The sequence below is a fragment of the Geosmithia morbida genome (assembly GCF_012550715.1).
Source record: "Geosmithia morbida isolate 1262 chromosome Unknown scaffold_5, whole genome shotgun sequence".
NCBI lineage: Eukaryota > Fungi > Ascomycota > Sordariomycetes > Hypocreales > Bionectriaceae > Geosmithia > Geosmithia morbida.
Window position 1 is genome coordinate 1,326,523 of NW_023336192.1, and position 12,480 is coordinate 1,339,002.

At 58.2% G+C, this 12,480-nt stretch overlaps 6 protein-coding genes across 6 annotated transcripts in view; 3 read left to right on the plus strand and 3 right to left on the minus strand.

The window, feature by feature from the left end:
• GMORB2_6395 (uncharacterized protein) overlaps positions 1-1,636 on the plus strand; it is a gene marked incomplete at both ends in the record, with an annotated part of 2,421 nt that extends 785 nt beyond the window's left edge. The window contains 3 exons of the mRNA XM_035468365.1: positions 65-338; positions 504-1,027; positions 1,325-1,636. Of these exons, the coding sequence (XP_035322346.1) occupies positions 65-338; positions 504-1,027; positions 1,325-1,636 (1,110 nt within the window). The remainder of the gene's footprint in view (positions 1-64; positions 339-503; positions 1,028-1,324) is intronic.
• A 539-nt stretch (positions 1,637-2,175) lies between these two features.
• On the minus strand, positions 2,176-2,973 carry GMORB2_6396 (Calcipressin; the record flags this gene model as incomplete). The annotated part of the gene is made up of 1 exon (XM_035468366.1): positions 2,176-2,973. One exon carries the CDS (start codon positions 2,971-2,973, stop codon positions 2,176-2,178), a length of 798 nt encoding a protein of 265 aa, XP_035322347.1.
• A 1,835-nt stretch (positions 2,974-4,808) lies between these two features.
• GMORB2_6397 (phenylalanyl-tRNA synthetase alpha chain) lies at positions 4,809-7,092 on the minus strand (the record flags this gene model as incomplete). Its single annotated transcript, XM_035468367.1, has 2 exons — positions 4,809-6,178; positions 7,005-7,092. 2 exons carry the CDS (start codon positions 7,090-7,092, stop codon positions 4,809-4,811), a joined length of 1,458 nt encoding a protein of 485 aa, XP_035322348.1.
• GMORB2_6398 (solute carrier family 25 (mitochondrial dicarboxylate transporter), member 10) lies at positions 7,057-8,378 on the plus strand (the record flags this gene model as incomplete). The annotated part of the gene is made up of 4 exons (XM_035468368.1): positions 7,057-7,219; positions 7,357-7,361; positions 7,442-8,154; positions 8,294-8,378. 4 exons carry the CDS (start codon positions 7,057-7,059, stop codon positions 8,376-8,378), a joined length of 966 nt encoding a protein of 321 aa, XP_035322349.1.
• A 717-nt stretch (positions 8,379-9,095) lies between these two features.
• GMORB2_6399 (DNA-directed RNA polymerase II subunit RPB3) lies at positions 9,096-10,464 on the minus strand (the record flags this gene model as incomplete). Its single annotated transcript, XM_035468369.1, has 3 exons — positions 9,096-9,525; positions 9,705-10,273; positions 10,393-10,464. 3 exons carry the CDS (start codon positions 10,462-10,464, stop codon positions 9,096-9,098), a joined length of 1,071 nt encoding a protein of 356 aa, XP_035322350.1.
• Positions 10,465-11,008: 544 nt separating this feature from the next.
• GMORB2_6400 (DDB1- and CUL4-associated factor 13) lies at positions 11,009-12,343 on the plus strand (the record flags this gene model as incomplete). The annotated part of the gene is made up of 1 exon (XM_035468370.1): positions 11,009-12,343. The coding sequence occupies one exon, from the start codon at positions 11,009-11,011 to the stop codon at positions 12,341-12,343; it is 1,335 nt and encodes a 444-aa protein (XP_035322351.1).
• Positions 12,344-12,480: the final 137 nt, after the last annotated feature.

The window sequence follows — 12,480 nt, forward strand, 5'->3', positions numbered from 1 at the left end:
ACCCCCAAAAAAAAAAAAAAAGAAAGAGAAAGAAAAAAAAAGAAGAAACACTAAAATCCCGAAGCTCCTCTTCAACTCCCTCCTAGGTGGCATGGGCGGCTGGCGCGTGTGCGAGACCCTCGACAAGACCGGCGGTTTCGGCCCACAGGTGACTCGTCGACGCCTCCTCGAGACGGCCCAGCACTTCCTAGAGGTAGTCCGGGACGTTGACTCTGTCAAGCCAGGCGGTGCCGGTTTCGTCTCGTCGGTGCGTGTACGTCTGCTCCACGCCACCGTCCGTCGACGTATCCTTCAACTTCAGGGCGAGAGCAGCGAGAGCAGCGGCAGCAGCAGCAGTCGTCGTCGTCGTCATCGTCGTCGTCGTCGTCATACTCAGGGTGACACTGGGGAAGAAGAAGTGGGAAAAGAAGAAGAAGAAGGAGAAGAAGAAGAAGAGGAGGAGGAGGAGGAGAGAGTGGAAGGGAAAGTGGAAGGGAAAGTGGAAGAGAAGAAGGGGAGGCAAGGGGACGGCAAGGGACTGTACTATGACGTTGAAGCCTGTGGCGTCCCCATCAACCACCTGCACCAGATGGCCACCATAGACGCCTACTCCACCTCCCTCGTCTTCCTGTCCCTCCCGCGCCAGGGCGTGCGCCTGTCCCCGCGGGAGGCGGCCGACTTCCTCGCCCTGTGGCGCTGGGTGGGATACGTCATGGGCACGCCGGTGGACTGCATGGCCACCACGCTCGGGGCCAAGATGTCGTTCGAGTCCATCCTCGTGTCCGAGGTCCGGCCCTCGGACAAGTCGCGCGTCTTGGCCAACAATATCCTCACCTCGCAGGCCAACGCGCCCCCGCTCTTCGCCTCCCGGGGTTTTCTCGCCGCCGTGACCTACCGTCTCATCGGCGAGGACATGGCCGTCGACCTGGCCATCGACGCCCCCTCCGCGGCTGAGCGTGTGCTTGCCTGGGCGCAGTCTCGTCTTTCCTGGATCGACAGTGCGGTATATCCTTGGCTTCCCGATGTTCTTCGTGAGAGGCGGGATAGGGTTAGTATCCTTTCCTTCCTTCTTCTTTCTTCTTCTCTCTTTCTCTCTTCCTCTCTTCCTCTTCTCTCCTGTTTTTCTCTCTTCCCTTTCTCTTCCCCCCCTCTCATCATCACCTCTTCAGTCCGCAACCTCTTTCTTTCTCTCTCTCTCTCTCTTTATTTTTTTCAAATTTTTTTTTTCAAATTTTCAATTTTTTTCACTATCCGCCTTGCCCCTTCTCCTCCCCCCCATCTCTGTTACTGCTTGACCACGTCCCGCCCCCCTCCTGACAAGGCTGACACCGAAATATAAATCCAGAGATTCATCCAAAACTCATACCACTTCATCATGGACAAGGCCTCGGGAGGTATGGGCCGACCGACAAAGTTCCCCTTCAAGTACAGACCTGCCCACGGAAAATCGACCGGCATGGCGTCCTACACCGTTCCTGGATCCGTCATCCTCCGGTCCATGGACCCGGCCCGCTTCGTCCTGGGCGTGTCCATCTGTCTCGTCGTGCTCGTCGGCCTGCTGGGCTGGTCGGTGCAGGCCGTCTTGCCGTGGGAGGAGGTTGTGGTGCATCATCGTGTCCCGAGGTTTGCCGTCCCATCTGAGCAGGTTTTTTATTAGCTCATCTCTCCTCTGCTCTTCCCTTCATCTCTGTTTCGAATATCCATGCTCCAGCCCTCCTCCTCGCCTTGTCTTCTTCTCCTGCGCTGTGCCAGCATGGCATGTACATGTACAGAGAATAGTGATACTTGGCTCAGAAACGGATGTCATCATGATGAAACGTCATTATATGAGAGTCATGTAAGATTGCCCTTTTTTGACCTGACCTATAATACGTGAACAATTATATCGAAACAAGAAAAGCTCACCGGAAGCCACAGTAGAGATGAGTGCATGAAACAGATTGAATCAAAAAGAAAAATTGTATTTCCAAGCGCCCAAGGATGCTGACCGATGGATCACGTCTTGGCTAGAAAAAAAAAAAGAGAGAAGAAATCATGAAACGGAGAAAAAAGTTACACAAGAGGAAGGCCACATTTCCGAATGCTCCCGTACCAACGCCACGCGCACGAATATGCTGATAGAAGAAAGGATGAGACGAGAAGAAAGAGGAGGGTATGAGGGAGATGAAAGAGGAGAGAGTACAACGAGAGCCGTGCTCAGGAGTTGGCCAGCTCGACAGGAGGGAGAGAGGTATGGGCGGTGATGGGACGGGGCTCGCGGTCGTCGTCCATGTCGTCAGTCGTATCCTCGACGACGACGGCGGGCATGTTGGCGCTGTCGTCCTCGGGACGGTAGATGAGGGTCGAGCTGCGGCTGCGCATCTTGAAGCCGCGGCCGGCGGGCTGGTCGGCTACGGGCGACTGGTCGGGCGAGTTCTGGGTGTGGAAGACGGGGCCGGGGGCGTCGTGGCTGAGCTTGGCGAGGGCGGCGGCCAGGTCGTCGGCGTGGACGAGCTTGTTGGGGGCGTCCTCGAGGCGCATCTCCCAGCCGTGGGGGGGGCTGGGGGGCGGGGAGATGAAGAAGAGCTTGCCCGCGTCGGGCAGGGCGAGGTGCTCCCGGCGGGCGTGGACGGGGGTGTTCTGGCCGAAGTAGATCTTGACGCGGTGACCCATGATGGCCTCGCCGTCCCAGATGGAGCGCACCCGGATGGCGCTCTCCTCGTCGAAGAAGGAGACGACGATGCGGCAGAAGGACCTGAGCGGGCTGAAAGCGTGGATGAAGGCCGAGGCCGAGATCAGGTTGCGGATCGTGGCCAGGTTGTCGGGCCTGAAGATGTCCGGATCCGTCAGGTTGGTGAAGAGGAGCGTGTTGGAGGGAGGGGTGGGGGGGATGAACGGAGGTAGGCTGGATAGGTCGAGAGATAGGTTGGACTTGCGAGACGTCGTCGACGAGGAGCGAGACGGCCGATGCGAGTGGCCGAGGGTGGCGGCGGCGGTCGGTTGATCGGTGGACATGGTGGGGAATGTGTGTGTGTGTGTGTGTTTTGGAGGGAACGGTAAACACTAGAGAAGCAATAGCAGGGAGGTGGGAGAGGAAGAGGAAGGAGAAGAGGAACGATGGTGGCAGGATATACTATAATTCCTTCTCTTGTCCTGTCATGAAAATTTTCTAGTAGGGCGATGGATGAAGTTGGATGGAATAGAGAGAGAGTTGAGAAGGGAAGGGATCGGTCCAACGGGAGAGAAGATGCTGACCTTTAAGATGGATGAAGAGGGGAGATGGTAGAGGAACGAGGGAGAAAGAGAGGGGCGCAGGACTCGGTGGCAGTGTTCGGCGGCGCCTACGGACCAACGGTACATGTACTACGGAGTACCGGGTGGAGAGAGAGGTTGGCAGGCGCTAAAAAGGGTCCAGCTCTCTGCAGACTGCAGTAGGAAGTGCGTGTACGAGTAAGGGCCGAGCAAGCTGGGACGCGGCTTTGACAGTGGCGGCGCAGTCCCCCGTCAGTGGGCACCGTCAGTGGGCACCGTCAGTGGGCACCGTCAGTGGGCACCGTCAGTGGACCTTGGACCGCTGTCAGCTGGCTGTCCGCAACTCGTATCCTTAACTGGACTCTCCAGGTCCCGCGGAATTGTTTGCAATGATACGAGTGGCTGTAGCGACTCTGATATCACGGCAGTTGTTATTATTATAAGAAGAAGAAGAAGAAGAATCAATTCTTTTGCCCCCCAAGGGCATCTCAGCATCTCAGATCCCATTGCCACGCCTGTCAGGTTTCGACTACGGCCACCCCTGGGGTCCCTGGGGCCCCTGGGGTCCCTGGGGACGCACCTACAGCCTGCACTCTACAGGTCACAGCCTGCTGCAGCCTACGCTCTACAGGTTACAGCCTACAGGTTACCTGTGTACGGGCTACGGCAGCCGCCATCCCGCCACTCCGTCCTCGAACGCAACCCCCACAGCCTGGTATGATGCCGACTGGAGTAGTACGGAGTAGTTGCTCATACATGCAATCCGTACAGATCCATCTCACGTACCCCGTACCAGGGCCAGGCCACAGCTTAACCGGTATTGCCGTGACCAGCCCACCGCGGAGTGGGAAGAGGCTGTGCTCGACATGTTTGATTGCACCCGGGAGGCGCAGAGCAGGACAAGACGTTGCGCTGTCTTGCCTCTCGGCGTTCTGCGAGAGGACCCATGACGGCTGTGCGTATTCCCCTCGCTGCTGCCGTCGTCGTCGCTGTCGTCCGTCGCTGTCATCGCCATCGTCCTCGTGTATTCCGCTCATGCTCGACACCTTCCCTTCTGCCTCATCCTGGGGAGGATGAGACGAAGGGCGGCGGTGCATGTGCTGCCAAGCTTCGTGTACCGCTACCGCGACAGCCGACATGACCGAGAGTCACCGCCGGATCCGTCGAACGTGACCGGATTTGCGGCATTCTGGCCATCCTTCCGTCAGTGCCGACGACTTCCACCTCTTGGCGTCTACTGGCACCGATAGGCTTCGTTCTGCTAGGTGCAGATATCAATACTAGTCATCAGTATACGACAGCACGAGACGTCGGAATGATACAATAATCAGCCGACAGCACCTTTTTCCTCTCTCTTTTTTTCCCCGAAATAATATAATTATCAGCCGACAACACCTTCTCCTCTCTCTCTCTCTCTCTTTTTCCTAAAAAAAAAAGAAAAGAAAAAAAGCTCCCATGCTTCGATGATGATGGGTAGACGGGATACGATGATACGTGATGGTAGTTCTGATACAAAACAGGCTGTGCTCCTCTTTATATACAGTATAGTATTAGCAGTACAGTGTAGCACACATGGGTATGGAACGAGGCCATGCCATCTACCGCAGCGTCACGCCCAGCTCCCTGGTGAGAGCCTCGCACACCCGGTCGTGCAGCTCGTTCGTCTCGGAGCTGGTCAGGGTGCGATCCCAGCTCCGGTACACGATGCGGTACGCCCTGCTCTCCCTCCCCGTCTTGGGGTGGGTGAAGGCGTCGAACTGCTTGACCTCCTCGACGGTATCGCCCCCGACGGACCTGACAATCTCCATCACGTCGTTCTCGTGGAAGGCATCGCCCGCGGCTCCATCCCGGCTGCTCCGGGGCAGCCAGAACGACAGGTCCCGCGGTGCGGGCGGGTACTTGGAGAAGGGGACGAAGCTCCTCAGGCCGTCCAGGTTGTCCTCCACGCCCTCGAACTGCGAGAGGAACCGGCGGTCGCGCGACCAGAAGAGCCGGATGTCGGGGATCCTGAAGAGCAGCATGGCCAGGCGGTCGATGCCGATGCCGAAGGCCCAGCCGAGCTTGTGCGGCACGCCGGCGTCGATGTACAGGTGCTGCCTGACAACGCCGGAGCCCAGCATCTCGAGCCAGTCGCCGGCGTAGTAGACCTCGAGCTCCCACGAGGGGCTCGTGAACGGGAACGAGGCCTCGACCCAGCGCATGCGCAGCGGCTCCTCCGCCCCCTCCCCCTCCCCCTCCCCCTCAGCGGGACGTCGCACCTCGGCGCCGTCCAGGGCGGCCCTGGCCCTCTCTGCGCGGGAGAAGACGTCGACCACCATGTTCTCGAGCGAGCGCTTGAGGTGCGCCGTGATGGCCTGCGCCTCGGCGGGGGAGTGGTGCTCGCCCTGGAGCGGGTTGCGCTCGGGGTGGAAGGCCGGGGTGTCGTCCTCCACCTCGACGCCGTGGCGGGGGAGCAGCTCGACGTCGCGCATGATGGCGGCGGCCACGTCCCCGTCCGGGACGAGGCGGCGGTCCCACGACCGCGCCGCCTCCATCTGGTGGAAGACGGGGTAGTGGCTGCTGTCGATGGCGTCGCGCCGGTACACGTCGGCGGCGATGAGGTAGCCGTCGCTCTCGTCGGCGCGGAACGTGTCGGCCTGGTGCGCGCTCGTGTGGGTGCGCAGCAGCGTCGTGGCGTTGACGTAGTACGTGTCCGAGCGGGCGCGGCCCGGGTGGTCCCGAGGGAAGCCGAGAGAGTCGAAGTTCTGCTCCGTCGTCACCACCGGGCTCAGCGCGTGGTGACACCGGTACGTCGGGGGCGGGAAGCTGGCCTCCAGTATCTTGCGCGTGATCGAGATGGGATGGTCCTTTTGCATGTGAAGCCCGCGGGAGGTGGCTTCCAGCACGTTGGGCGGCACGTTGAACCATCTGTCCGTCTTGTATGTCGATCCTCGTATCGTCACCGATGAGGGTGGTGGTGATGATGTTGCTGTTGTTGTTGGGGAGGGGGAGGTCTCGTCGGCTTCTATTTATTTGGAAGATGAGAAGAAAGTGATAATAAAAAAAAGGTTAGATCTCTCTCTCTCTCTCTCTCTCTCTCTCTCTCTCTCTCCACGCAGCTGATCATTTCTGCCTCTCCGCTGTCTGGATAGCACCCACTGGAAGAGTATGCCCTCGCGACTACGACGAGACACGACTGCCCCTGGTAGCGGCAGCAGCTCCCGGCTGGTCGACGATAGGCTGTAGAGAGCAGTCGGCGCATGGCCAGAGACGACTGCACAGGTCTCATGACCGTTCTCGATTCGAACACACCCGATTGATAGTAGATAGAGATCGTTAATCGCGGTGTTCTGCCGTCCAGACAGACGGGTAGATGTCCATCAAGAAAAGGAATACAACAGAAAAAAAAAAAGAAAAAAGAAAAAAAACACCTCCAAGCTCTCACCTTTCTACGTTGCCGATTCGGACCTCTCCACATCCCACTTTATTTGGGCTCTTGACCAATGAGAAAATCCATTATTAATTCCCCTTCAATTCAATTTCCTCGTGAATGGGGAATGAGTCGATCCTGTCGGAATAACGACGACAAGTCTTTTTCGTTCCCGCATGATCCCATTCCCTTGCGTTTCCTTCTCTCTCATCTCTCTCTCTCTCACCCTCCGTTGTGTGCCCCTCTCTCTCTCTCCCTCTCTCTCATTCTTCCCATTCGTCTCACTCCTGAATGTTGCCTACTCATTTACCCTGAATGGAGTCCCGTACATCTTCCCAACGTCTCACATCGTATTGCTGCTACTCATAGAGCTTCTATAGCTTACCCGAGCCGTAACCGAGGCGAAACACCGTTGCGACAACGGACATACGCAAATCATGAGCGGCACCACCACCACCGCCGCCAGCGTACATGACGCAGAGTCGTCGCCGGCCACCAAGCAGAAGAAGAAGAATGCTTCTACGCCTGTGCATTATCCGTTCTGGTTCGGCGGGAGTGCCAGCGGTATGGCTGCATGTGTGACACATCCGCTCGACCTCGGTATGCTCTTTCCCTCTTCCTCCTCTTCTTCTTCTTCTTCTTCTCCTTCTCCTTCTCCTCCTCCTTCTTCTCCTTCTTCTTCTTCTTCCACGGTCTAGAAGGCTGACGAGCATCTCATACGAAAAAAAAAAAAACAGTCAAGGTACGTTCTTGTCTCGGCTCGAATCGGTGAGGGGAGGCAAGGCCATTGGGAACTGACGAACGCAAACAAATCAACCACAGGTCCGACTGCAGACTCGCACCGGCGATGCGCCGAAGAACATGTCGGGCACATTCGTCAGCATCTTCCGAAAGGACGGACCGCTGGGCCTGTACAGCGGTCTGTCGGCCGCCCTCCTCCGGCAGCTGACCTACTCCACCGTCCGCTTCGGCATCTACGAGGAGATGAAGTCCCGCTTCACCGCCGGCCCGGACGGCGAGCAGATCAAGCCGTCCTTCCCCCTCCTCGTGGCCATGGCCTCCAGCTCCGGCCTCGTCGGCGGCGTGGCCGGCAACTTCGCCGACGTGCTCAACGTGCGCATGCAGCACGACGCCGCCCTCCCCGTCGAGAAGCGTCGCAACTACCGCCACGCCGTCGACGGCATGGTCCGCATGGCCCGCGAGGAGGGCCTGGCCAGCTGGTTCCGCGGCTGGCTGCCCAACAGCGGCCGCGCCGCCGTCATGACGGCCAGCCAGCTCGCCAGCTACGACGCCTTCAAGAGGCTGCTGCTCGATTACACCCCCCTCGGGGACGACCTCACCACCCACTTTTCCGCCTCCTTCCTCGCCGGCCTCGTCGCTGCCACCGTCACCAGCCCCATTGACGTCATCAAGACCCGCGTCATGTCTAGCTCGCACAACCTTGGCATCCTTCGTCTGATCGGGGACATTTATCGTACCGATGGTCCCGGATGGGTCTTCAAGGGATGGGTGCCCTCTTTCTTGCGTCTCGGACCGTGAGTTCTCTCCTCTCCGTATTTCTCTTTTGCTTTCTTGACTTTCCCCCTTTTCGTGGTTTTCTTCTTCTTTTTCTTTATATCGTCCCCCCTCCCCTTCCTATCGTTGTCTGACCCACCACCACTAATACCTCCCTAGTCATACGATATGTACCTTTGTCTTCCTCGAGATGCACCGTAAGACATATCGAAACCTCAAGGGACTGGAAGAGCCCACCCTGTAGACATCTGACCTTGTCTCTCTTCACCTTGCTCATTCTTCTATACGCCCTCCCTTCCATCTCTCTCCCCTTCTTCCTGCCATCAATCCCTGCACGAGTGACCAGTATAGAGGAGGATATCCTGCCCGCATTTTCTCTCGTCCTAGTTTTCATCACTGGCGTTTGACCTTGGATTTTTCTTTCCGTCCTCAGTCTTCCCCTCACATTTGTTAGTAGAGTGTTGTTTTTGTTCCATATTTGTTGCTTGTCTTTGGTCTATCCATATTCTAGATATACTGGGCAGCCGATAGAGAGAGTCAGAACGGTGATAGAAAATGGCCATGAATAGACTACCAGTGACCACCAGTGCGTGAAAGAAGAAAGAAGAAAGGGGGGAGGGGGGGGGGGAACGACTTGATAAAGGGACTTGGTTATTCTATATGTTTATATTTATTCTTGATTTACAATATGCTCGCCCATCCTTGCTTCCCTCGTTACCAAGATTTTTTTCTCTCCTTATACTTCTCTTTGCAATATCGTCACTCTTCTTCGTCGCTCCTCTCTCTTGTTTTTTTGATAATACATACTAGAGGAGCGTGACAACAAGATGGAAAAAAAAAGTTGTCGTCTTGGGGGGTTTGAAAAGCACCCGCCTCCTCCTCTACTCAACAACCTAGCACACAGAAACCCGTCCAACGCCGTGTCCCGAATTCGATAGCTACTACTACCGTACTGCTGCTGCTACTGCCAAGTCGACTGTCCATACGCAGTTCCGTACGACGTCGCGCCTCCTCCATAGGCAGTCTGGCCACCACCCTGACCGTAGGCCGTCATGCCACCACCATAGGTCGTGGCGGCGCCACCGTAAGGGGTGGTGTAGCCCTGGTCCTGCCAGGGGGTGCCGGCGCCGTCGAGGGCCATGTCTGGGCTGCGGGGGCCGCCGACGCCGTCCATGTCGGCCTCGTCGCCGCCGTACTTCTTGGGGTCGAGGCCCTTGAGGAGGCCGCCAATCTTCTGCTGCAGCACGCGGATGCCGCCCTGGACGATCTGGTCCGGGTCCATGCAGCCCGACGTCTCTACGTCAAAGTAGAAGCGTACAGGTTTGGCGTCGTAGTCGAAGGGTTCGCCCTCTTGTGGGGGGTCTTCCCACTCGGCGTACTTGCTCTTGGGCCTAGTTCGGGTTCAGAGGTCAGGAGAGGAAGGGTGATGAAAACAACACGAGAAGGGAGAGAAGACACATGTATGGATGAATATATGGGGAGGGATGAGGACGAGCTGTAAAGTGGGTAAAAACCAAAAAAAAAAAAAAAAAAAAAAAAAAACACCATGAGAAATAAGACAAAAACGTACCACTCCTTTTCCGGATCCGTGTCGTTCTCATACCACATGTCGGTGTGGTGAAGCTTATTGTGAGGATCGTACTCGAAGCCGACGGCCGATGTGGGCATCCACTTGGCGTGCTCCTTTGCGATGCCCTTCTTGGCGATGCAGGTGATCTTGAGTTCCTGGTCCTTACGGAGCTTGGCGATGAGGCAGCCCAGCCCGTCCGGGTCGTTGATTACGGGCTTGCCCACCGAGCTCGAGTGCCTCCCGTCGGCTACCATGTCGCTGGCGTACACCTTCATGATGTCGTCCGACTGGCACTTGGCGTTGAGCGTCAGCGTCACGCTGCACTGCTCGCAGTACTGCTCGCAGTCGCAGTCACGCGAGTAGTTGAGCTCCCCGACCGCCTTGGAGTCCAGCGGGATCAGCCCCAGTCGATGCGCGATGAACTCGTCCGCCAGCACCGACGTGTTGACCTCAATCTCCACCAGGTCGATGGCGATGGTCGGCACCTCGGCCTGCATCACTCGCCGCAGGCTGTTGGCAAAGGACAGCGGCGTCTTGGAGAGCTGGAATTCGACGTGCATTGGGTCGGCCTATGGTTTTTTTTTGTTTTTTTGGCATGACCTCCCTTCTGTTCAGCAAACCGTGACCGTACCAAGAGAGAGGGGGAGAGAGAGAGAGATGGATGGAAGAGAGGGTCAATCCCGCGTACCGCTGAAATCTTCACCTGGGGATGCTCCGAATCCACATCCATCGCCATGGGATCATAGTCCATGCCGTCCATTCTGGCGATGCGCAAACGGGCTTGCGCCGCTCACCGTCGTCGTCGTCGTCGTCGTCGTCGTGTTGGTACTGCTTGCTGCGCGCGAGCTTTCCGTCACAAGGTCGAGGTCGAATTCGGGTTCGGAGTGCAAAGTCGTCGTTTCCTCGTGCAATTGCCGATGAACGTAACGTTTCCCTCGCCGCGCGATGTAGGGTTGCCGATGGTGATGGTTGAGAATGGAAGCTTCTACTCGGAGAAATCGCCCTTGTCACACATCTGCTGCCATCCGGGGGGGCCTGGTGGCGACGCCTTAGTAAGCCACGAGAATCTTATCGGTGAATGATAAGACAGGGAAGGGGAAAAAAAAAAAGGAAAAAAAGCAAGTTCAACATCAGCCTGACTATAATTTTCCCCACCATTGACCGACAAATCTTTTGACGAAACGACGAGAATTTTGACAAAAAAAAATCCATTCGATCGCGGACCGAAATCGTCGTTCCCTCCACCCCTCCCGTTTACGAAGCTATATGAGGATACCCCGAAAGGACCAGAGGTTCGACGAAAAATGAAGGTCAAGGCCCTCACGCGGTCGGTGGCCGACCACCAACCACCCGGGTCCAGCACATCCAAGCAGCCTCGCAACCTGGACCCGGCGCTGCACCCGTTCGAGCGGGCGCGCGAATACACCCGGGCGCTGAACGCGACCAAGCTCGAGCGGATGCACGCCAAGCCGTTCGTGGGGCAGATGGGCCGTGGCCACGTGGACGGGGTGTACTCGATGGCCAAGGACCCCAACTCGCTGGAGCGGGTGGCGAGCGGCAGCGGCGACGGCATCGTCAAGGTGTGGGACGTGACGGACCGGGAGCAGCTCTGGACGGCGCCCGCGCACGACCACATCGTCAAGGGCATGGAGTGGACGCTGGACGGGAAGCTTCTGACGTGCGCGGCGGACCGGACGGTCAAGCTGTGGGACCCGTCCCAGACGTCGGCGTCGCCGCTGTGGTCGTGGCTGGGCGCGGGGACCTTCTCGTCGCTGTCGCGCCACCGGTCGCGCAGCGCGTTCGCGGCGGCCGCGAGCGACCACGTGGCCGTGTACGACCTGGAGCGGCACACGGCGGCGCCCGAGGTGCTCAAGTGGCCGACGTCGGTGGACTCGGTGACGGACGTGGCCTTCAACCAGGTCGAGACGTCGGTGCTGGCGTCCTGCTCCAACGACCGGTCCCTGGTCATCTACGACCTTCGCATGTCGACGCCGGTGACCAAGACGGTCCTCACCTTCACGGCCAACCGCGTGGCCTGGTCGCCCATGGAGGCCTTCAACATGGCCGTCGCCTCCGAGGACCACAACGCCTACCTCTTCGACACCCGACGCATGGACCGCGCCCTCAACGTCTACAAGGACCACGTCGCCGCCGTCATGGACGTCGAGTTCTCCCCGACGGGGGAGGGCCTCGTCACCGCCTCCTGGGACAGGACCGTCCGCCTCTGGGACCGCAACCGCGGCCACTCCCGCGACGTCTACCACACCAAGCGCATGCAGCGCGTCATGGCCGCCCGCTGGACCCCCGACGCCCGCTACGTCCTCTCCGGCTCCGACGACGGCAACGTCCGCCTCTGGAGGGCCAACGCCTCCGACCGGGAGGGCGTCAAGTCCGCCCGCCACCGCCAGTCCCTCGAGTACAACAAGGCCCTCACCGAGCGCTACGCCCACATGCCCGAGCTCAGGCGCATCAGCCGTCACCGCCACATCCCGACCGTCATCAAGAAGGCCGGCGATATCAAGGCCAAGGAGATCAAGTCCATCAAGCGCCGCGAGGAGAACGAGAGGAGGCACACCAAGAAGCAGTTTGAGAGGCGCAAGAATGAGCGTGAGAAGATGGTCATCACGAGGGAGAAATGATTGCTCACTACACCCCCGTGTCGGCAGTCTTCACATCATCTCTACCATTATATACGGACGAACAAGGAAAGGAAAGAAAAGAAAAGAAAAGAAAAGAGAAAATCGGTGGTTTGGTAGGAGGGGGGGGGGGGGGGGGG